Genomic DNA, 22,812 nt, shown 5'->3' on the forward strand with positions numbered 1-22,812 from the left:
TCTGTGGTGATATCTCCTCTTTCATTTTGGATTTTGTTAATATGAGTTCTTTCTCTTTTTTCCTTGGTAAGTCTTGCCAAGGGTTTGTCAATTTTGTTGATCTTTTCAAAGAACCAGCTCCTTGTTCTATTAATTTTTTCTATAGTTTTTCTGTTCTCTATTTCATTTATTTCTGCTCTGATTTTTATTATCTCCTTTCTTCGGCTGGTTTTGGGTTGTCTTTGTTCTTCATTTTCTAGTTCCTTAAGGTGTGAAGTTAAGTGGTTCACTTGGGCTCTCTCTTGTTTGTTCATATAGGCCTGAAGTGATATGAACTTCCCTCTTATCACTGCTTTTGCTGCATCCCATAGATTCTGATATGTCGTATTATCATTTTCATTTGTCTGTATATATCTTTTGATCTCTGCACTTATTTCTTCTTTGACCCATTCATTCTTTAAAAGTATGTTGTTTAGTTTCCACATTTTTGTGGGATTTTTTCCCTCTTTTTTGCTGTTGAATTCTAGTTTCAAGGCTTTATGATCAGAAAATATTCTTGGAACAACTTTGATTTTTCTGAATTTGCTGATGTTGTTTTTGTGGCCCAACATATGGTCTATTCTTGAGAATGATCCATGTACATTGGAGAAAAATGTATACTCAGTCACTTTGGGATGAAATGTCCTGTAGATGTCTATCATATCCAGGTGCTCTAGTGTTTTGTTTAAGGCCGCTATATCTTTGTTGATTCTCTGTTTGGATGACCGATCTAGAGCCATAAGCGGTGTATTGAGGTCTCCAAGTATGATTGTATTTTTGTCAGTTTTTGTTTTAAGGTCAATAAGTAGCTGTCTTATATATTTTGGTGCTCCTTGGTTTGGTGCATATATATTAAGAATTGTTATGTCTTCTTGATTCAGTGTCCCCTTAGCCATTATGAAATGGCCATTTTTGTCTCTGAGTACTTTTGCTGTCTTGTAGTCAGCATCATCAGATATGAGTATTGCTACGCCTGCTTTTTTGTGGATGTTATTTGCTTGGAGCATTGTTTTCCAGCCTTTCACTTTGAATTTGTTTTTATCCTTGTTACTTAGATGAGTTTCTTGTAGGCAGCATACAGTTGGATTTTCTTTTTTGATCCATTCGGCTACTCTGTGCCTTTTTATTGGTGAGTTTAATCTGTTTACATTTAGTGTAATTATTGACACTTGTGAGTTCCCTATTGCCATTTAATACATTGCTTTCTGTTAGTTTTGTGTCTTGTTTGATTCTTCTCTTTCGTTTTTCTATATTTTGTTTTTATTTGGTTGTATTCCATACATCTTTCCTCTGTTGCTATCTTTTTTAAACCATGTGCTTCTGTGGTGGTTTTTTCAATGGTGCTTACCATTAAGTAATGAAAAGGGTTCCTACCCTGTTCATTGTAGTGCACTACCTTGTGAGTACTTTTGCACTCCATCGTCCTTTGCAACTGTTAATCTCCATCCTCTCTTCCCTCTTTTTTTTTTGTTGTTGTCACAGTTTAAATTTGGTTGTATTGTATTCTTGGTGGAGCTTTTACTTGTCGTTTTGTTTTGTTTTGTTCTTTGTATCTGGTTGGAAAACCCCCTTTAGTAATTCCTGGAGTGGGGGTTTTCTGATGATAAATTCCCTATTCTTTTCTGTATCTGTGAATGTTATTATTTCTTCTTCGTATTTGAAGGATAGCTTTGATGGGTATAGTATTCATGGCTGAAAGTTCTTCTCTTTCAGGACTTTAAATAATGGGGTCCACTGTCTTCTAGCCTGTAGAGTTTCTGTTGAGAAATCAGATGATAATATAATGGGCCTTCCTTTATATGTTGTATTCTTCTTTTCCCTGGCTTCCTTGAGAATTTTTTCTTTGTCATTGGTTTGTGCCAATTTCATTATGATGTGCCTTGGAGTAGGTTTGTTGTGGTTAAGAAAACTCAGAGTTCTGTTTGCTTCTTGAATTTGAGTCTTTAGTTCTTTCCACAGGCTTGGGAAGTTCTCATCTATTATTTGTTTATGTTCTCCATTCCATTTTCTCTCTCTTCTCCCTCTGATATACCTATTATTCTTATGTTATTATTTTTGATGGAGTCAGACAATTCCTGTAGAGCTTTCTCATTTTTTTTAATTTTTGAGTCTTTTTCTTCTTTTTTCTGTTGTGCCTCAAGTTGCTTGTCTTCTATTTCACTAATCTTACCTTCTATCTGGCCTGTTCTTTTAACTAAGCTTGTTACCTCGTTTTTCAGCTCGTGAATTGAGTTTTTCATCTCTTTTTGATTTATTTTTATAGTTTCAATTTCCTTGGTAATATATTCTTTGTGTTCATTGAATTGTTTTCTGAGCTCCCTAAATTGCCTTTCTGTGTTTTCTTGTATATCTCTGAATATTTTTAGGATTTCTATTTTAAAATCTCTGTCATTTAGCTCCAAGGTTTCCAATATATTAAATTTTTTCTCCATAGATTTTTTTCTCATCTATCTGTGCTACCTCTCTGTCTTTTGTATCCATGATATTCGATTTCTTTTTCCTTAATGGCATCTGACGGTGGTTTTGTTGATAGTATTAATGAGAATTAATAGAGAATAAAAAGTTTAAAAAATAAAAAATATAAAGGAATAAATAAAAACAATTATTATTCCCCCCACGTTTTTTTCCCTCCTCATCTCTCCCCTCCTTCTTGAGAAAATCTTGTGGTGAACTGTGAATTATATTGTGTTAAATAGAACAAAAGCTACCTATAATGGAGGGTCTGAGTTGGGGAGAAGTGATAAAGGGGCAAAAAAAGGGGTATGGACCCACAAAATGCAAAAAAGGAAAAAATTTGGGTCAAGAATAAAATGATTTGCTTTTAGGTGATGGTTGACTAAGAGATATGATGAGAGGAATAAGAGGGAAACAGGAAAAAGGGGAAAAATTTAAAAATTACTATTGTATTTAGTGGAGCAAGAACTAGATAAAATGGAGAGGCAGGGTTGGGAGCACTGCTAGTGAGTTAAAAAAGCGAAGTAAAAAACCCCCAAATCACCACAAAGTAAAATTTGTGTCCCAGATAAAGTAATTTGTTCGTGATTGAGGATTGAAAGAGAGGAAAAGTAAAGGAGAAAAGAAGAAACTACTATAGAGGGAGAAAAAAAGTGAAAGAGAAAAACACAAAAAGAAGAAAAAAGAATAAAAGGAGAGAGAGAGAGAGAGAGAGTGTTAAGGGTTTTGGAGTGCAACCCTCATAGAGAGAAAGGAAGGAGAAAGAAAAGATAATGGGTATGTAACACTTATGGGTAGTGTAGTTCAAGGAGAGGAGAGAGTAAGACCAGCAGAGAATTCAATGACCAAATTGGAAGAAAATGATCAAGACAAGAAGAGAAACAAACGAACAAATATAATAAAATGGGATAGGTTATAAAGTCTGTGGATTATTCTTGATTTTGAGAGGTTATCTTCTTGCTTTTCCTTTTATCTCCTTCTTCCTGGTCAGTGACTCTGTACCCCGGGTTCTGCCCCTGTGGTACGCTTAGGTAGATGTTTGCAGTTGATAAGTTTCTATGGCGATGTCATATATTGGGCTTCAGTCTCGTTGGCAGTCGAGGCTCATTAGCATTTTCAGGCTCCGCCAATGAGAAGGTCCGTATTCCCGGAGCCTCTCTCCTAGTCTTTCCTTCCTGAATTAGTAGCCTGATGATCCAGCTATGGGGTTGGTGCTGCCTCTGCCTTTGTGTTTAGTGTGGAACTTCTGGAGGCTCCAAGGATAGATTTTTCTGTCTCTGGTTGAAGATCTTGTTGAATTTTTGGGGAGATTTATCGGTATTGCTCCTTACGGTGCCATTTCTCTGACGTCCGCCCCTCATAGTATTTTGAAGAAAATCCCAGACATCCTATTAGCTTCAAATATTTTATATTAATCTCTAAAAGATATTAATAACCATGATATATTATCACATCTAAAAATTATCAGTAATTCCTTAAGATCAGCATATATAAGATATCCATTTAGTGTTCAAATTGCCAGTTGATTCATAAATCTCACTTTTTTTTTTCCACTTAAAAATATGTGTATAGACTTACAGGATATTGCAAAAATAGTACATAGGGTCCTGAGAATCCTCCCTACTTTTGCCAATGGTGACAGCTTATACAGCTATAGTAAATATCAAAACAGAGAAATTGACATTAATAAAATACTGTTAACTAGGCTAGAAATGTTCTTTTACATTCATTTGTGGTGGTGGTGGTGGTGGTGGTGGCAGTGTGTGTGTGTGGTTCTAGACAATTTGAACCCATGTATAGATGTGTATAATTACAGACAACTGAGTTATAGATCTCTACCATCACAACAGAGAAACTATATCATATGGTGTCCAGCACCTTAATTCCCTTTCTACCCCTGGCAACCACTTATCTTTTTTCCATCTGTGACTTTGTAATTTCTAGCATATCATTTAAATGGAATCACTCTATGGAACCCTTTGAGATTGGATTTTATGCTAAGTATAAAGCCCTTGAGATTTATAAAAATTACCACATGTATCAAATCAATGATTTTGAAATCATGTCTCAAACATTGTCTCCAAAACCCTGCTCTTAATGACAACACCATGATAAATGTGAAGAATTTAAGAAGTTAATTCATTTTCTAACTATAGTTAACCTGTTGATTTTCAGCATTAGGTGAAATAATACTTGTAAAAATATGAAACATACAATTTTTTTTAAAAGATTGATTTTGGAGAGAGAGAGAGAGAGAGAATGACAGAGAGAGGAACATCAGTTTGTTATTCCACTTATTTATGTATTCATTAATTCATTCTTGTAGTTACCCTGACTGGGGATAGAACCTGCTACTTTGGCGTATCAGGGTGGCACTCTAACCAACTGAGCTACCTGGTCACGGCCAAAATATACAATCTTAATTGTGATTGACTTGAAAATAAAAAATAGGACTTTTAAGAACAGTTTAGTTATATATTAGCCTATACAAACTTTAACATTCATGTTAGCAAGCTTCATAAGTTCCCTTTCAATGAAACCATATTTAAAATAATTAAAAACTGTCTTTCCCGCACTATTAAAACAAGGCAGCATATAGCACTAGCTTTGAGAGACTTAAGTTAACTTGTTCAGACTGCTACAAAAAGCAGTGCTACTCAAAGAGAATAGATAGTTCACTCAACTTTCTATGGAGCACGTGATAAATATGAAATAGTTTATATTAAAATGTGAGAACTTCATAATTATCCAAGATATAAAAACATAATGCTTGCACAAAAGTAATATTTATATATAGCTGGACATATTATAACTAGGGACATACCAGATATAAGTGATATGTACATAAATATATTACTTTTTTTTTCCTTCTTTTCCAAGTGAGAGGAAAGGAGATAGACAGACTCCAGCATGCATGTTAACTGGGATCCACCCAGCAACCCCCATCTAAAGCCAATGTTCTGCCCAACTGGGGCCATGCTCGCAACCAAACTATTTTTAGTGCCTGAGACAGAGGCATCATTGAGCCATTCTCAGCACCTGTGGCTGATGCACTTAACCAATCAAGCCATAGCTACAGGAGGGGAAGAGAGAGAGTTGGAAAGAGAAGGTGAAGGAGAAGGGGTGGAGAAGCAGATGGTTGCTTCTCCTGTGTGCCCTGACTGGAAATCAAACCCAGGACATCCACATGCTGAGCCAACGCTCTACAACTGAGCCAACCAGCCGGGGCTTTTAAAGGAATTGCTTTTAAAGGAATCTATCGTTGTCATTAAACTGTGGGAAATGGTATATATATATGTATTTCCTCATAAGCAGATCCTAAAATAAGAATTCAAGTCCCAAGTAGCATATTTGCTATGTGATTTCAAGAAACAGATGTAGGGAAACTAGGATATGAAACAGAAGTCAAAACCAAGAAAGGGTCCCTCACCACCACAGCTACCACAGTGGGCAACTGAAATTTAATCCCATGGGAGTTTTCTGGGAAATAGTGTGGCTGGAATGTACACCTTAGAATGTTTACACCCGAAGGGGCCAAAGAGCTGGGGTATTAACAGTGGTCTCTCATCTATTGTGAAGGTTAGGTTCCAGAACCCCCTCGTGGTAGGTAAAAATCCATGAAGTAGCGACCTTATATTTATTTCATTTAAATATATTTTACGGCTTTATAAACCCTCCCCACACTCATAAACCTTTCAATTTTTGAGGCTAGAAAATGCTTATTTTACTGCAGAAATAATTAAAATAATGCTAAGTAAAAAGCCCTATAAAAATATGAAAATACCTATATACTGCAAAATCCCTTGATATAGCAAAAAATCCACGTTACAAAATTAGATATATACAATTTAAAAATCCACAATACAGTGAGACCACAAAAAGTGAACCACAATATGGCGAGGGATGACTGTATACACAACTGCCACTGTTCAATTATTAACTGTGAAACACTCCCAGGGATTAGTAAGTCCCTAGCAACAGAGAAGCCTTCTGGAGTTTCTGAAAAACAGAGTCAAAGAAGTGTAGATACTGGCAATTGGAAGTTGAGGCAGACAGTGAAATGAAAACAGCCACTGCTTCTACTGGATAATTACTTGTTTCCATTCATAAGAACTGGCCTTTAAAACATAGCTTTGGTACCCTGGCTCGCTAGCTCATCAGTGGAGCATTGGCCGGGAGTGCGGAAGTCCTGGGTTCAATTCCTGGTCAGGACACATAAGAGAAGCACCCATCTGCTTCTCCACCCCTCTCCCTCTCCTTCCTCTCTGTCTCTCCCTCTCCCACAGCCAGGGTTTCACTGGAGCAAAGTTGGATGGCTCCATGGCCTTTGCCTCAGGTGCTGGAATGGCTCTGGTTACAATGGAGCAGCGCCCTCTGGTGGGCATACCGGGTGGATCCCTGTTGGATGCATGCCAGAGTCTGTCTCTCTGCTTCCCAGCTTCTCATTTCAGAAAAACACAAAACGAAACAAAACAAAAAAAAAACATAGCTTTGGCCATTCATTTTATAAGGTCTTTGGTACTGGCTGATCCCTTTTAGGACTGGAGAGATCATACCTAAATATGGAAATTTCATTTGTTTAAAAAATAATGTTTTAAATTTATTTTAATAAATAGTTGAGTTACCAATTTGACATTCTTTTGCAAGCATCAACACAGTGACTCTATAACTCATTAGTAACATGCATGTATTGATTTTTTCCTTATTTTAACTTCAGCTTTTTATTTATATTTTCAAAGGGAGGCTAAGTGTAGAGGATATAGATTCAAAAATAAATGAGTAATCGTGTTTATTCACAGTTTGATTGAAGAAAATTAGATATAAGAACTGAATATTTAATCTTTATAAAATAAACATTCTTATTACCATATAGAATGTTAGAACAAAGGGCATGAACAACTTTTTACAAATATATTTTACATTTGGATCATATGTTATATACTGTATATATAAATACACACACACTCATCATCATTTATTGCAAAATTATTTGCACTTTAACTGAAATGCATACAATAACATTCAGTGATTATTTTCAAAGGGTCTTGCAGAATGTGTTTAGGCGAAGGTACAAAATCCCTATGTGTAGTTCCCATTTATACCCAATAGGTTTCAGATAGAAGTGTACATCCCTTCATATAGCTCACTCAGCTGTACCCGCTGTGCTGGTCACTAGTGCAGGTCTCTTGATGTAGCTTACCCATTTGTACTCATGAAGTGGGTCACTTGTAATGGAAAAATTTACAATGAAATATCCACAATCACCAAAATGTAGCTTTGTTCTTCAAATTCAGCATCCTCAGATGAATTAAAATGTTATCTCTGTTGTAATAGTGGGTTCTTGGTGTGTTCCGCTTTTGACTCATTGATTCTGAATACATAATTATCAATACTATGAACACTAGATAGAAGGGCCAGTTATGATTAAAATAGGGCCATTGCAGATGTGCAAATAGTGCCCGCACTTACTTTTCTTTATTAGATATTAAACCCTGATGTTACCACAGTATGTACTTGGCCTGGACTTATCCTGAATTGGTTTTCTGAACATACATGGAAAAAAGTCTTACTGCAAGGAAGAAGTCCTAACTGAAAACAGGAAGCATCAGGAAATTCTACAAGAGCAATGGGATTTAAATATGAACATAAACATGCAGAAAATGCTACACTGCCTAATTTAATATTGCCATCCTGCGCATAATGCAGAAGAAATGGAGAATTATAAAAGGAATCCCTATATAAGTTGTACTGACTTGGATTTAGGTTATGATTGTCATTAAATAATTTTACACCATGTTCAGAAATTTCAAATGGTTATATTAATTATGTACTTTCATAATCCAAAAAGGAGAAGTTCCACATATTTTACCAATGGGTTCTCTAGCCACACTTACATTCTTATGTATAGGTTCACCTTGCAAGGCACTGTTTCCGTTAGTTACAGTTCCTGCTGGGTAACAGCTCCATAGAAACTAATAAATTGCTTCTCCTTACATCAGATAGGAGCTTAGTGTGTTCACTGGGCAGACCTCTAACTGTGAGAGACTTTTTAGTGAATGCTTCTTAATGCATACAACCAAATGCTTTCCTGAATTTATTTTCCATATTCGTTATTTGCTTTTATCTGTACTGTTTGTTTTCTGTCTTTCCTATACCTTACATGGAGAAGAGAAGTGTTAATTTGGTAAACTTTTTTGCTACAGTTTTCTTAATCCCTGAATATTTTATATAAAATTTCTTCCCCTCTTTGTTTCCAGACAGACGATATGTACTATTTGTATGAAGTCATTGGAATACCTGAGGTTCCCACTGTGCCACCACAGGATATAAAAGCCAAAATTAGTACAACTCGTAAGAAGGTTAACAAAAAGATAATTATTCGGCACGATTTTGTCTCTGAAAATATCAACGCCGTGAAATCAAGGGTGTCCTCTACCATCAAGCATGCTTCTTCGGTGTCAAATAATAAAAAATAAAGAAAGCTCTTTCCAAAGTATTTATTGGTCTTAAGTCAAATTTATTATTATTTTTTATTAATATTTTTGTTATTGTTATTTCATCTTTTGACTATTTCAATTGTAAGAGGCTTTATATATTTCATTTTTTTTAGAGGAAGGATTTTTTAAAATTATTTATTGATTTTTAGAGAGGATAGGAGAGAGGGAGAGAGAAGGGGAGAGAAGCTGGAAGCATCAACTCCCATATGTACCTTGACCAGGCAAGCCCAGGGTTTCCAACCAGCAACCTCAGCAATCCAGGTCGACACTTTATCCACTGTGCTGCCACAGGTCAGGCAATATATTTCATTTTTTAATGGTAAATTTATTCTCTGAATATGTTATACCTAATTTCTGAATTAATGGACTAGATGCAAATGCTGGAATTGGTTCATTTTTATTTTATTTTTATTTTATTTTTTTTTACAGAGACAGAGAAAGAGAGAGAGGGATAGACAGGGACAGACAGACAGGAATGGAGAGATGAGAAGCATCAATCATTAGTTTTTCGTTGAGCATTGCAACACCTTAATTGTTCATTGATTGCCTTCTCATATGTGCCTTGACCACGGACCTTCAGCAGACCAAGTAACCCCTTGCTCGAGCCAGCGACCTTGGGCTCAAGCTGGTGAGCTTTTGCTCAAACCAGATGAGCCCGCGCTCAAGCTGGTGACCTCGGGTTCTCGAACCTGGGTCTCCTGCATCCCAGTCCGACGCTCTATCTACTGCGCCACCACCCAGTCAGGCGGAATTGGTTCATTTTTAAAGTACAGGAGTATATTGATAATAAAACTGAAAAAAATGTGATTTTGATGACAATACTATTTCTATTACCGATGTTGCTCATTTTTTCAGGTTGATGTTGCTTGTGAATCTTTAAAACATTAATGGTAAAATTAGCATATACAATGAAAGGATTGGCCGTTTCTTATATCTTTTATTTGGAGCATTATGTGCTATCCAATGTTTTTTTAAATTTTACTTATTGTGTTTTTAGGTTCTAAGATTCCTATTTGGTTCTTCCTTATATCATCTGTTTCTCTTCTGTCTTTCTGTTCCTTTGCTGATACTGTGTATTGTTTCAGACATGTTCACAATAGGTTCATAAAGGTTTTCTTTTTTTATTGTTTGTTGAAGATGGCTGCTTTAAAATCTTTGTCAGATCATCCTAACATTTCTGCCACCTTGGTATTGGCATTTATTGTCTTTTTCATTCAAATTAAGATCTTTCTGGTTATTGATATGAAGAAGGATTTTTATTTGAAACCTTTGGATATTATGTTATGCCATCCTGAATCTTATTTAAAACTTCTGTTTAAGTTGACTTTATATGCTAGCACACCAACAAGAAAAAAATGGGACAACAATTTTCCACTGCCAAGTGAGGGCAGAAGTCCAGGTTTCCCCCTTGGCCTCCAACGACATTCAAACAGTGGGGGATTGCTTAATTAAGTGAATCTAAAATGAACTTCTTTTCTTGGGAAGGTGGAATAAATTGACCCCTTTTCCTCTCAATAAGTACAATTGAAATCTATACCTTTATACATGGATCTATCTCAGTAGATGATAGATAGATAGATAGACAGACAGACAGATTGATGGACATATGACGGATGGACGGTGAAACCTACGGGGCTTCCAATGACAGTACTATGGCAAGAAGGCTAGGAGTGCCTGGTTCTTATTCTTCACATGGCCTCCAGTGACAGCACAAGGAAGGTGTCCTCATCATGAGTGAGAGGTGGTCAAAGTCCTATCTCTACACCACCCCATTTGGGAGGGTAAGAATGAAGAGTATGAGCAGTTGTTTGAGCCTTTTGTGCAATCTGCCCAGTAGTGTGGGGAGCACAGCCTTCTTACTACATAGCAAGGATGGGTTTTAAAGCCTTACCTTCCACTCCACTTTCTCTGACACCACTCCAGAGGAGGCACTTGTGAGTGTGAAGGTGTAGCTCTCCATTTGGCTTTAATTGGTTAATGTAAGACCACAGTATCTGACTGGAGTAGAGAAGTTATTGTTTAAGTTTTCTGTATGCTAGGCTGACCTTTTCCTAGTCCTTTCTTGAGTTCCAAGGTAGTCTTTAACTGGTATGCCTTCTTCTCTTTATCTTTAAGACTTATGTCCAACTATCTTTCTATTGGTTTGTCCATCCATCAACTGTCCATCGATCTGTCTATCTATTAATATCTATCTATCATGTATCTATCTATTGAGATAGATACATGTATACAGATATAGATTTTAGTTGTACTTACTGGGTAGAAAAGGGATAAATAAATTTCTTCCACTTTCCCAAGAGAAGAAGTTTATTTTAGATTCACTTAATTAACTCCAAGAGAGAAATAACACGGATGCTTCCAGTTTCCCCCAGCATCCTTGTCATCCATTTATTTCAAAAGCCAAAAGGGGCTCAGCTCTATGACCTATCTGTTCTGCGGGAAGCCAACTTCAGCATGACCCCTTTGGGATTCTTCTACTATCTGCTTCTGTCTTAATGCCAGGTGAGATTCTAAATCTGTAGGTGCTGAGGTAAAGCCCAGTGCAGTCAAGGTGAAGGGCACTGCTCATTAATGAGCCTGTGCACATTGGCCTCGGAGATTCCCAGCACTGGAGGCCAGGAGTTTCTTAAAGTCTTGTAGTGGCCCTGTCCCAGATATGCTCTTGTGAACCAAAAAACATCTCCCGTCCTCCAAGCACTTGTTACTAAAGTTTTTGCTATGAACTTGTAAAAAATGTTATCTTTACTGTCTTTAAAAAAAAAACAAAAAAAAAAAACTTATTTCATCTTCTCTGATCATAAACTGACAAAAATAAAACAGCCAAATGTTTTGACTAAATGAAGCAAAGAATCAAAGATAATGTCCATAATTCTATAAGAAAAATGACCTAGTTTTGCCTCACTATTTATGTGCCTCTTGGATATTTAAAATTGCATTTTTTTTTCTGAAGTGGCTTTTTGCACTAAAATAAATGACTGAAGAGTGTTTCAGTGCTGACACAGATCACAGTTTGTTGCTAATGGAATGTTAATTGCTTTTTAAGTAACTCTGAATAAATCTGCTGACCCATAAAAGATTCATCTAAAAGGAATCCAATTAATTTTCTGGCTCTACCATGTCCATTGATGTGAAAAATCTTCCATATTTTACTTTGTTTCAGCCATTGCAATACTGAGGGGGCACCTGGCTTGTAAAAAGATATTTTAATTGAGAATGGCGACACATTTGTGAAGGTAACCATTTTCAAAAAAGACACTCCCCAAAAGAAAAGTGATATTCAAGCATGTTCTCTGGTATAAAAAGTTTTCTTGAGTATAAGGGTTTGCCCCACATCAAAGATCAGAAAGGCAATGCTGAGAAAGCATGCTGCGGTTTCCAGTGACAAACAAAACTTGTGACTTCAGATTCATTCATGGGGAATCAATCCTCCGTGGGATTTTGTATCTGGGACAACTGCTCACAGAGAATCATGCTAAACTTTAGCAAAAGCAAAACTCAAGGCATCAGCAGATATCTTAGTGGCTTGAATTTCCTCAGTGTCTTGTGTGCCTTCCTGCCTTGTGTGTCTATGGGAGAGTTCAACCCAGGTAGAAAATAGTGCCAGTTAGAGGATTGTTTGGAAATGGGGGCTGTATTTTTCTTCCATGTCTGCATATGTATCATTCTTTAAAACAATAGTATGTCTGAAAATAAGACATGTTTATGAAAAAATATTTATAAGACATTTCATAAGTTTCAAAAAGGATGAATATTTTATTAAGCAAACTCTTTTTTTAGACTTATAACCCCAGGCCTCCAAGAATAGATACACCTACTAGTTACTGAAACGATAGCTTACAAAGAGTTGTGTAAGTTGTGCTGGCTACATAGATGTGTTTTTAAGACACTGAATCTAAATTTCAGCATCACTTGCTCCTAAGCACAGTATTATTTAAATTATAGTGCCCAGAAATAAGGTCATTTTAGGATTAAAACTGGGTACTTGGAAGTCAGCCAGTCCAGAAGTCACTACAACAGGACTTTTCTATAGTACTGGCTATGTAATCTTATTTCTATTAAGATATTTAGTAAGTAAACTACTTCAAGTATAAAGCTGAGTGATTTTTTACATATGCATACACCTACGATACTGGTACCCAGATCTAGATACATAACATATTCAATCAAGGAAACCTTATGTACCTTTTCCTAGTTAATACTCCCCATAAGGTCACTGTGAATTCTGATGTTATCATTATGAAATAGTTGTTGCCATTTTGAGCTTCATATAAAAAGAATCATATAGTTTGTCCCCTTCTCTGTATTTTTTCCCTTCTTTTCCAAGTAAGAGGAACAGAGACAGACTCCTGCATGTGCCCCAACCAGGATCCACCCAGCAACCCCTGTCTGGGGCCAATGCTCTGCACATCTTGAGCCATGCTCACAACCAAGCTATTTTTAGTGCCTGAAGTGGAGGCTCCATGGAGCCCTCCTCAGTGCCTGGGGCTGATGCACTGAAGCCAATCAGCCATGGCTATGGGAAGGGAAGAGAGAGAGAAATGATAATGCAAAATATAACTTGCATTAGAATTTTGGAACATAAGAGGGTGCCTGTCTCCTAGGAGAAAGTGTATAAAAAAGTAATAAAGCATCAGGTTAAGTCCTTTAGATTGCTGTTGTTGGTGCTCAACAGACTTGTGAGGATTTCTTCTTTTTTTTTTTTTTTGGTGTGACAGAGGCAGAAAGACAGGAAGGTAGAGAGATGAGAAGTATCAATTCTTCCTTGTGGGACCTTAGCTGTTCATTCATTGCTTTCTCATATGTGCCTTGACTGAGGGGCTACAGCCGACGGAATGACCTTTTGCTCAAGCCAGCGACCTTGGGCTCAAGCTGGTGAGCCTTGCTCAAACCAGATGAGCCCGTGCTCAAGCTGGTGACCTCGGGGTTTCGAACCTGGGTCCTCTGCATCCCAGTCCAATGCTCTTGAAAAATCTTTAATGTAATGAAAATAGTATTGGTTGAGGTTAGAAGAAATCATCAGGATGATGTGACCCATGTTTGACCTTCAATCTGAACCTTGGCAATTGGAGACTTGTTACCCGTCCCTCACCCCTCACATCCCCCCCTCGGCCCCCAGAAACCGCTTCAGTAATTCAGCCTTGGGAGGATAATGTGTTGTTGAAACCAGCTGGATGGCATACATGACTGAACTCAATTAAGGCCTCTATATAAATATTAAGGTTCTGGTGGGTGGCTGGGTGTGGAGTTCTACTCATCTTTCAGCCTTCCGACACAAGCCAGGTAAACAAGTTCTGTTGCTTATTGACCTGCTACCGAGCAGTCTAGAGTGGCCTCTTCCTTCAGTCTTTCCTTGTCCTCTGTGTGCAGGAGCCAGTTGCAAGTTTTACCCAGGAACTTCCAAGGCTTTGCACTAACAATCCGGGAGCAAAGATAAATTTTAATTCAGTATTAACTGGTTTTATAACCTGGACAAGCCACTTACCTTTCCTGAGTATCAGTTCCCTCATCTCCAAATGAAATCTGGATCTTCTTGCCTCCCGAGCCCTTTCTTGTTCAGCCTTTGAGGATGACTGATATAGACCACTTAGGTAAGGAAATGCAGTCTTTGAGAAACTGGTCTCCAGAGCTGGAAATTTTTGAGGCTTGGTTGACTATGCAAGCTGGTAACAATTAAACAATTGTTTTTAATCAATGATTCTTTGTGCAAATCTAGAAGAGAGTTTGTTTTTAATTTCCAAATGCAGGTAAATGCGTAAATATTATTTCACAAATTGAAAAGTATTGCATGGTTTTTATTTTAATTGACATTGGGGTTTGGAAATTACTATCAAGCATAGATGATTTGAGACTATTTATTTGTATTTTTAAAACTGCATTCTATTTGATGCAAAGTAGGGAAAAATACTTTCTAAAACATTTTAAAAACTAACAATTATTGCCTGACCAGGCAGTTGCACAGTGGATAGAGCATTGGCCTGGGACGCCAAGGACCCAGGTTCAAAACCCCAAGGTTGCCGGCTTGAGCATGGGCTCACCATCTTAAGTGTGGGGTTGCTGGTTTGAGTGTGGGATCATAGACATGAGCCCATGGCTTGCTTAAGCCAGGGTCTCTGGCTTGAGTAAGGGGTCACTTGCTCTGTAGTAGCCCCATGGTCAAGGCACATATGAGAAAGCAATCAATGAACAACTAAAGTGCTGCAACTACCAGCTGAGCTGTTCATCTGTCTCCCTTCCTGTTTTGTCTGTCTCCCCCACTTGCTAAAAAAAAATAAAATAAAAATATAAAAACTAACAATTATACCTATTTATAAATAAGAGCTTATTGTGCAACTAAAAAGTGTTTTTAAAAGATTTATAAGAACCTAACCTTCTCAGGTCTTTGTACAAGTCAACCATGCTCCTCTGGTTAACAAAAAGATGCTAAAAATTCAAAGTGTCATGAAATTTTGGCCACTGTCAATCATTCTAATGGTGACAGAGTACATGAACTGCGGGTCAAATGTTAATAGTAATTTTTTCTGAAGTGCCACCATTAATCTTCAAGATGTTATGGAGCCTGAACATGTGAAAACAATACTGATGACAATAAGGCATGTTGGATTTAGAAGGGTGTAAGCAAAGGCCACCTTTGGAAGCTGAAGGAGAAGCCAAGAGCTCATTTTCTTAGATGCGTTGAGCTTCAAGGAGGCAGGCCATGCCACCCCACAGGTGCTGATTATACGTCTGGGTCCTGCGAGCCACCAGGATGGCTCTCAGAGTTGCTGCTTGCATCTTTCAATCCCTGTGTAAAAACAATTTAATGGACACCGGGAAAGTGTCAAGTTGCGTGGACATCTGGGTTCAGAAAATGTCATATCCAAGCCTGAGAAAAAGGGTCAGTTTTCCGTAACAATCCACAGGCAGCACCTTGCATCCCATAGTGATCTGTTATTAACAGATTTAAAGTGTTTTGTGGATAAATGAGACACTTAATTTTAAAAATTAAACAAAAAATATCATGTAATATCTGCAGTTATTGAAAGCAATGTGCTAGAATTAAGCTGTGCAGGAAGCAAACGTAAGGCTTGCAGAGCTGCACCTATGGAGATTTATACCAAAGACACAGACAGGTGTTTATGGGACCTTAAAGAGAGAAGAGTGAAGTGGGGACTGAATCTGATACATATTTTATTCCCTTGAATGCTGAGGATGTGGTGATCTAAAGAGGAAGGTCACAAAAAATGTGCCTAATCCTGACTATATCTGATATAAGCCTATTTCATTTGATCCTTGTAAATTGCAATGGTTTTACATAATGTAGTCATCCCATGCTTCTGCCTGGTGACCTTTCATTGTTTGCATTCAAAGGACAGAGCAGGAGACTTCCAGCTCCAGCAAAAAATGGAACAGACCCCTTCTAGATCTTTAGTCTTATAACTAAAAGCCCTGAACCTAACACGATGATAAGCATAGGAAGACTCGGAAGGCAGTAAAACAGATGGCTGGGGACCTTGAGACTGAAGAACATGGAAGTGTGTGCCCTGGTGTGTTAGTCCATTTGGGCCGCCGTAAATTAACACAGACTGGGTGGTGTATACAACAGAAATTTATTTTCTTAGTTTTTTAGGCTAGAAATCAAAGATCAAGGTACCAGCAGGATTATTTTGTTTTTGTTTTTATTTATTTTTTTTTTTTTTTTTTTTTTTTTTGCATTTTTTCTGAAGCTGGAAACAGGGAGAGATAGTCAGACAGACTCCCGCATGCGCCCGACCGGGATCCACCCGGAACGCCCACCATGGGGCGACGCTCTGCCCACCAGGGGGTGATGCTCTGCCCATCCTGGGCGTCGCCATGTTGCGACCAGAGCCACTCTAGCGCCTGGGGCGGAGGCCACAGAGCCATCCCCAGCGCCCGGGCCATCTTTGCTCCAATGGAGCCTCGGCTGCGGGAGGGGAAGAGAGAGATAGAGAGGAAGGCGCGGCGGAGGGGTGGAGAAGCAAATGGGCGCTTCTCCTGTGTGCCCTGGCCGGGAATCGAACCCGGGTCCTCCGCACGCTAGGCCGACACTCTACCGCTGAGCCAACCGGCCAGGGCCTGTTTTTATTGATTTTTAGAGAGAAAAACTTATATGTTGTTTTGCTTATTTATACATTCATTGGTTGGTTCTTGTATGTGCCCTGACTGGAGATTGAACCTGCAACTTTGGTACGTATATCTAACCAACTTAGCTTTCTGGGCACGGCCAAGTTTTTCTTTGTTTTTGTTTGTTTGTTTTAATTGAACTTATTAAGGTGACAGTGGTTAAAGTATTATACAGATTTCAGGTGCCCAATTTTATAACACATCTCTGTACACCATATAATACGTTCACCCAGTCAAGTCTTCATTCATCACCATTTATCCCTGCTACACCCTCCCCCACAACAACCCCTCCTGGCAATCACTTCACTGTTTGTTGTTCATGTCCAGGAGGCTTTTGTTTATTCCCTCCACCCCCTCACTCAGCAACAACAATCCCCCAGAAAAGCTGTCAGCCTGCTCTCTATGTATGAGTCTGTCTCTATTTTGCTTGTTAGTTCTTTTTTTCATTAGATTCCACATATAAGCAAGATCGTGTGGTACTTGTCTTTCTCTGACCAGCCTTTTCACTTATCATAATGCTCTCCAGGCACATCCATGCTGTCACAAAATATACAATTTCCTTCTTTTTTTTTTTTTTTTTTTTTTTTTAACAGAGACAGAGAGTCAGAAAGAGGGACAGACAGGGACATACAGGAAGGGAAAGAGATGAGAAGCATAAATTTTTCGTGGCAGCACCTTAGTTATTTATTAATTGCCTTCTCACATGTGTCTTGACTGGGGAGCTACAGCAGACTGACTGACCCCTTGCTCCAGCCAGTGAGCTTGGGCTTCAAGCCAGCGACCTTTCAGTTCAAGCCAGCAACCATGGGGTCATGTCTATGGTCTCACGCTCAAGCCAGTGACCTTGCGCTCAAGCCGAATGAGCCCCGCTCAAGCCGGCAACCTCAGGGTTTTGAACTTGGGTCCTCCATATCCCAGTCTGATGCTGTATCCACTGTGCCACTGCCTGGTCAAGTAATAATCCTTCTTTTTTATGGCCACATAGTATTTCATTGTGTAAATGTACCATGGTTATTTTTTAAATTTATTGTGTTGACATGGTTTCTAGTGTCCCACTCAATATAACACCCTCTACAAACTGCATCGTGCACCCCAAGAACCCATTCAGTCTCTTTCCACCCCAAAGACCCATTCAGTCTCTTTCCATTCCCATTTTACTCCATTTGTCCCCCTCCCACACCTCCATCCTCCCTTTCCTTCCGAGACTTTCTACCTTATTGTCTGTATCTATGTGTTATGAATATATAATTTGGCTAGTCCCTTCACCTTCTTTGATCCCATCTCCTTTCCCCCTTCCCTCTGCCAACTGTCCATCTGTTCCCTGTGACCCTGCCTCTGTTTCTATTTTGTTCCTCAGTTTACTGTGTTCATTAGATTTCACATATAAGTGAGATTATATAATATTTGTCTCCCTCTGCATGACTTATTTCACTTAGCATAATAATCTGCATGTCCATCCATGCCATCACAGTGGGTAAGATTTCCTTTTTCATGGCTGCATAGTACTCCATTATGTAAAGGTACCACCGCTTTTTTATCCACTTGTCAACTAATGGACTTGGCTGTTTTCAATCTTGGCTATTGTAAACAATGCTGCAATGAACATGGATGTGCAAATCTTTTTAATTAGTGATTTGGGATTCTTAGAATATACTCCTAGAGGTGGGATAGCTGGGTCATAAGACAGTTTCATGTCTAATTTTTGGAGGGAATGCTATACTGTTTACCACAGTGGCTACACAAGTCTGCATTCCCACAAGCAGTGCAGGAGGGTTCCCTTTACTTTTTACTTACACCCTCGCCAGCACTTGCTGTTTGTTGATTTGTTAATAAAAGGCATTCCGGCAAGTGTGATGTAGTATCTCATTGTGGTTTTTATTTGCATTTCTCTGATAATTAGTGATATTGAGCATTTTTTCATATGCCTACTGGTCATCTGTAGGGAAAACAGCTATGTTAGGCTTGCTCACTTGCACTTTGCATGATTAGTGCGTGAGCACATGGCAGAGCCACATGTTTATAACCTATATAAGGCTACAGGTGCTTGCCCTTGGCACGGATTGCTTCTCTGCCATTGCAAGGGGCCTTTTGGTAGATCGCTTGCCTTCCAATGTGAGGAGCCATTTTCCTGTTCACTTGCCTGCTGCCATGAGGGGCGATTTTGCTCTTTGCTCACTTGCTGCTGTGAGAAACAGTTTTACCCTGCCGGTTTGCTTGCCTGCCATTGTGAGACTCTAATAAACGGGAACCGCCCAACCCTTTCCAGCTCCGCAGTTCCTCTACCGCAGGGGTCCCCAAACTTTTTACACAGGGGGCCAGTTCACTGTCTCTCAGACCGTTGGAGGGCCGGACTATAAAAAAAACTATGAACAAATTCCTATGCACACTGCACATATCTTATTTTAAAGTAAAAAAACAAAACATGAACAAATACAATATTTAAAATAAAGAACAAGTAAATTTAAATCAACAAACTGACCAATATTTCAGTGGGAACTATGCTCCTCTCACTGACCATCAATGAAAGAGGTACCCTTCCAGAAGTGCGGCGGGGGCCGGATAAATGGCCTCAGGGGGCCACATGTGGCCCGCGGGCCATAGTTTGGGGACCCCTGCTCTACTGCCTGCCCGAATCCAGTGTAAACCTGCCTGGCTTTGGCCACCAGCATTACACCATCTGTATGTCCTCTTTGGAGAAGTTTCTATTCAGGTCCTTGACCCATTTTTTAATTGGATTGTTTACCTTCCTAGTATTGAATTTTATAAGTTCTTTATAAAAATTTTGGTTCTTAACACCTTAACAAATTTATTGGCAAATATGTTCTCCTATACAGTGGGATGTCTTTTTCTTTTGTTAATGGTGTCGTTTGCTGTGCAAAAGCATTTTAGTTTGATATAGTACCATTTATTTATTTTGTTCATTATTTCACTTGCCCACAGAGATATATTGGCAAAATGTTGCTAAGAGAAATGTTTGAGAGTCTACTATCTTATTCCAAGATTTTTATGGTTTTGCAACTTGCATTTAAGTCTTTTGTCCATTTTGAGTTTATTTTTGTGAATGGTGTAAGTTGGTGGTCTAGTTTCATTTTATTACATGTACCTACCTGTCCAATTTTCCCAACACCATTTATTAAAGACACTGTCTTTACTACATTATTTACTCTTGCCTCTTTTATCAAATATTAATTGACCATAAAGGTGTGGGTTTATTTCTGGATTCTCTGTTCCATTGATCTGTTTCCTGTTCTAATGCCAATACCAAGCTATTTTTTTATTACAATGGCCTTGTAATATATAGCTTGATATCAGGAAGTGTGATACCTCCCACTTTGTTCTTTATTTTCAAGATTGCTGAGGCTATTTGGGTTCCTTCTTGGTTCCAGATAAATTTCTGGAATATTTGTTCTAGGTCTGTGAAGTATGCCATTGGTATTTTAATAGGGGTTGCATTAAATCTATAAATTGCTTTGGGTAGTATGGACATTTTAATGATGTTAATTCTTCCTATCCAGAAACATGGTATATGCTTCCATTTATTTGTGTCTTCCTTGATTTCTTTCTTCATTGTTCTGTAGTTTTCTGAGTACAGGTCTTTTACCTCCTTAGTTAAATTTATTTGTAGTTATTGCTTTGCAAGCAATTGTGAATAGTATTGTTTCTTGGCCTCTTTTCCTAATAGATCATTATTTGTGTATAAAAATGCAGCTGACTTCTGGATATTTATTTTGTATCCTACTACTTTACTAAATTCATTTATCAGTTCTAGTACTTTTTTGGTGGAATCTTTAGAGTTCTCTATATACTATATCATGTCATCTGCAAATAATGACAGTTATACTTCTTTATTTCTGATTTAAATACCTTTTATTTCTTCTTTCTGATTGCTCTGGCTAAGACTTCCTGTACAGTGTTGAATAGTAGTGGTAAAAGCAGACATCCTTTTCTTGTCCCTGATCTTAAGGGATATGCTTGTAATGTTTGTCCATTGAGTATGATGTTGGCTGTGGGTTTATCATCTATGCCCTTTATTATGTTGAGGTATGTTCCCTCTATGCCCACTTTGCTGAGACTTTTTAACATAAAAGATGCTGGGTTTTATCAAATGCTTCTTCTGCATCTGTTTATATTACCATGTGATTTTTATCCTTTATTTTGTGTATGTGGTGTATCACATTAGTTGATTTGCAGATGCTGTACCAACTTTGCCTTGCCAGAATAATAAATCGCACTTGATCATGGTGTATGACCTTGTTTTTTCCTTATTTTTTCGTGTGTGTGTGTGTGTGTGTGTGTGTGTGTGTGTGTGTGTGACAGAGACAGAGAGAGGGACAGATAGGGATAGACAGCAAGGGAGAGAGATGAGAAGCATCAGTTCCTCCTTGTGGGACCTTAGTTGTTCATTGATTGCTTTCTCATATGTACCTTGACTGGGGGGCTACAACAGATGGAGTGACTCCTTGCTCAAGCCAACAACCTTGGACTCAAGCTGGTGAGCCTTGCTTAAAACCAGATGAGCCTGCACTCAAGTTGCTGACCATGGGGTTTCGAACCTGGTCCTCCATATCCCAGTCCAACACTAGTCTATCCACTGTGCCACCGCCTGGTCAGGCAATGTAAGACCTTATTAATGAATTTCTGGATCTGGTTTGCTAATATTTTGTTGAAGATTTCAGCATCTATGTTCTTCAGGAATATTGTCCTATAATTTTCTTTCTTTATAGTGTCTTTACCTGGTTTTGGAATTAGAATAAGTCTGTCCTGGTATAATGAGCTTGGGAGCCTTCGCTCCTCTTGAATTTGGCATAGTTTGAAAAGGATAGGTGTTCATTCTTCTTTAAATGTTCAGTAAAATTTACTGGTGAAGCCTTCTGGACTTTTGTTTGTTGAGAGTTATTTAATTACTGCTTCAATTTCACTGGCTAAAAACTGGCTATTCAGATTCTTTGATTCTTCCTGATTCGGTTTTGGAAGATTCTATTCTCTAGGAATTTATCTATTTCATTCAAATTGTCCAATTTGTTGGCATACAGTCATTCATAATGCTTTCTACAACGCCATGTGTTTCTTTGATGTCTGTTACGTCTTGTCTTTCATCTTTGATTTTATTTATTGATTTCTCTTTTTGTTGATGAGTCTGGTTAAAGGTTTGTCAGTTATGTTTATTGTTTCAAAGAGCCAGCTCTTGGTTTCCTTGATCTTTTTGTATTGTTTTTTAGTCTCTATTTTATTTATTTCTGCTCTGATCTTTTTATATATTTTTTTCTAGTTACTTTGGGCTTTGTTTTTTAAATGTGAGGTTAAATTGGTCATTTGATATTTTTCTTGTTTCATGAGGTAACCCTGTAATGCTGTAACTTTGCCTCTTAGGACTGCTTTCTCTGTGTCCCATGGACTTTGGGTTGTTATCTCCTAATTTTCTTGTTTCAAGGTGTATATATATATGTATTTCTTTTTTTTTTTTTTGTATTTTTCTGAAGCTGGAAACGGGGAGAGACAGTCAGACAGACTCCCGCATGCGCCCGACCGGGATCCACCCGGAACGCCCACCAGGGGCAAAGCTCTGCCCACCAGGGGGCGATGCTCTGCCCCTCCGGGGCGTCGATCTGCCGCGACCAGAGCCACTAGCACCTGGGGCAGAGGCCAAGGAGCCATCCCCAGCGCCCAGGCCATCTTTGCTCCAATGGAGCCTCGGCTGCGGGAGGGGAAGAGAGAGACAGAG

The 22,812-nt window shown here is 38.4% G+C and overlaps 1 protein-coding gene across 1 annotated transcript in view; it reads left to right on the top strand.

Moving 5' to 3' along the window:
- CFAP47 (cilia and flagella associated protein 47) overlaps positions 1–8,948 on the top strand; it is a 390,193-nt gene extending 381,245 nt beyond the window's left edge. Inside the window, exon 55 of the mRNA XM_066357757.1 lies at positions 8,730–8,948. Coding sequence (XP_066213854.1) covers positions 8,730–8,948 — 219 coding nt within the window. The remainder of the gene's footprint in view (positions 1–8,729) is intronic.
- The last annotated feature ends 13,864 nt before the right edge of the window (positions 8,949–22,812 follow it).

This window comes from Saccopteryx leptura, chromosome X (genome assembly GCF_036850995.1).
Source record: "Saccopteryx leptura isolate mSacLep1 chromosome X, mSacLep1_pri_phased_curated, whole genome shotgun sequence".
Taxonomy (NCBI): Eukaryota; Metazoa; Chordata; class Mammalia; order Chiroptera; family Emballonuridae; genus Saccopteryx; species Saccopteryx leptura.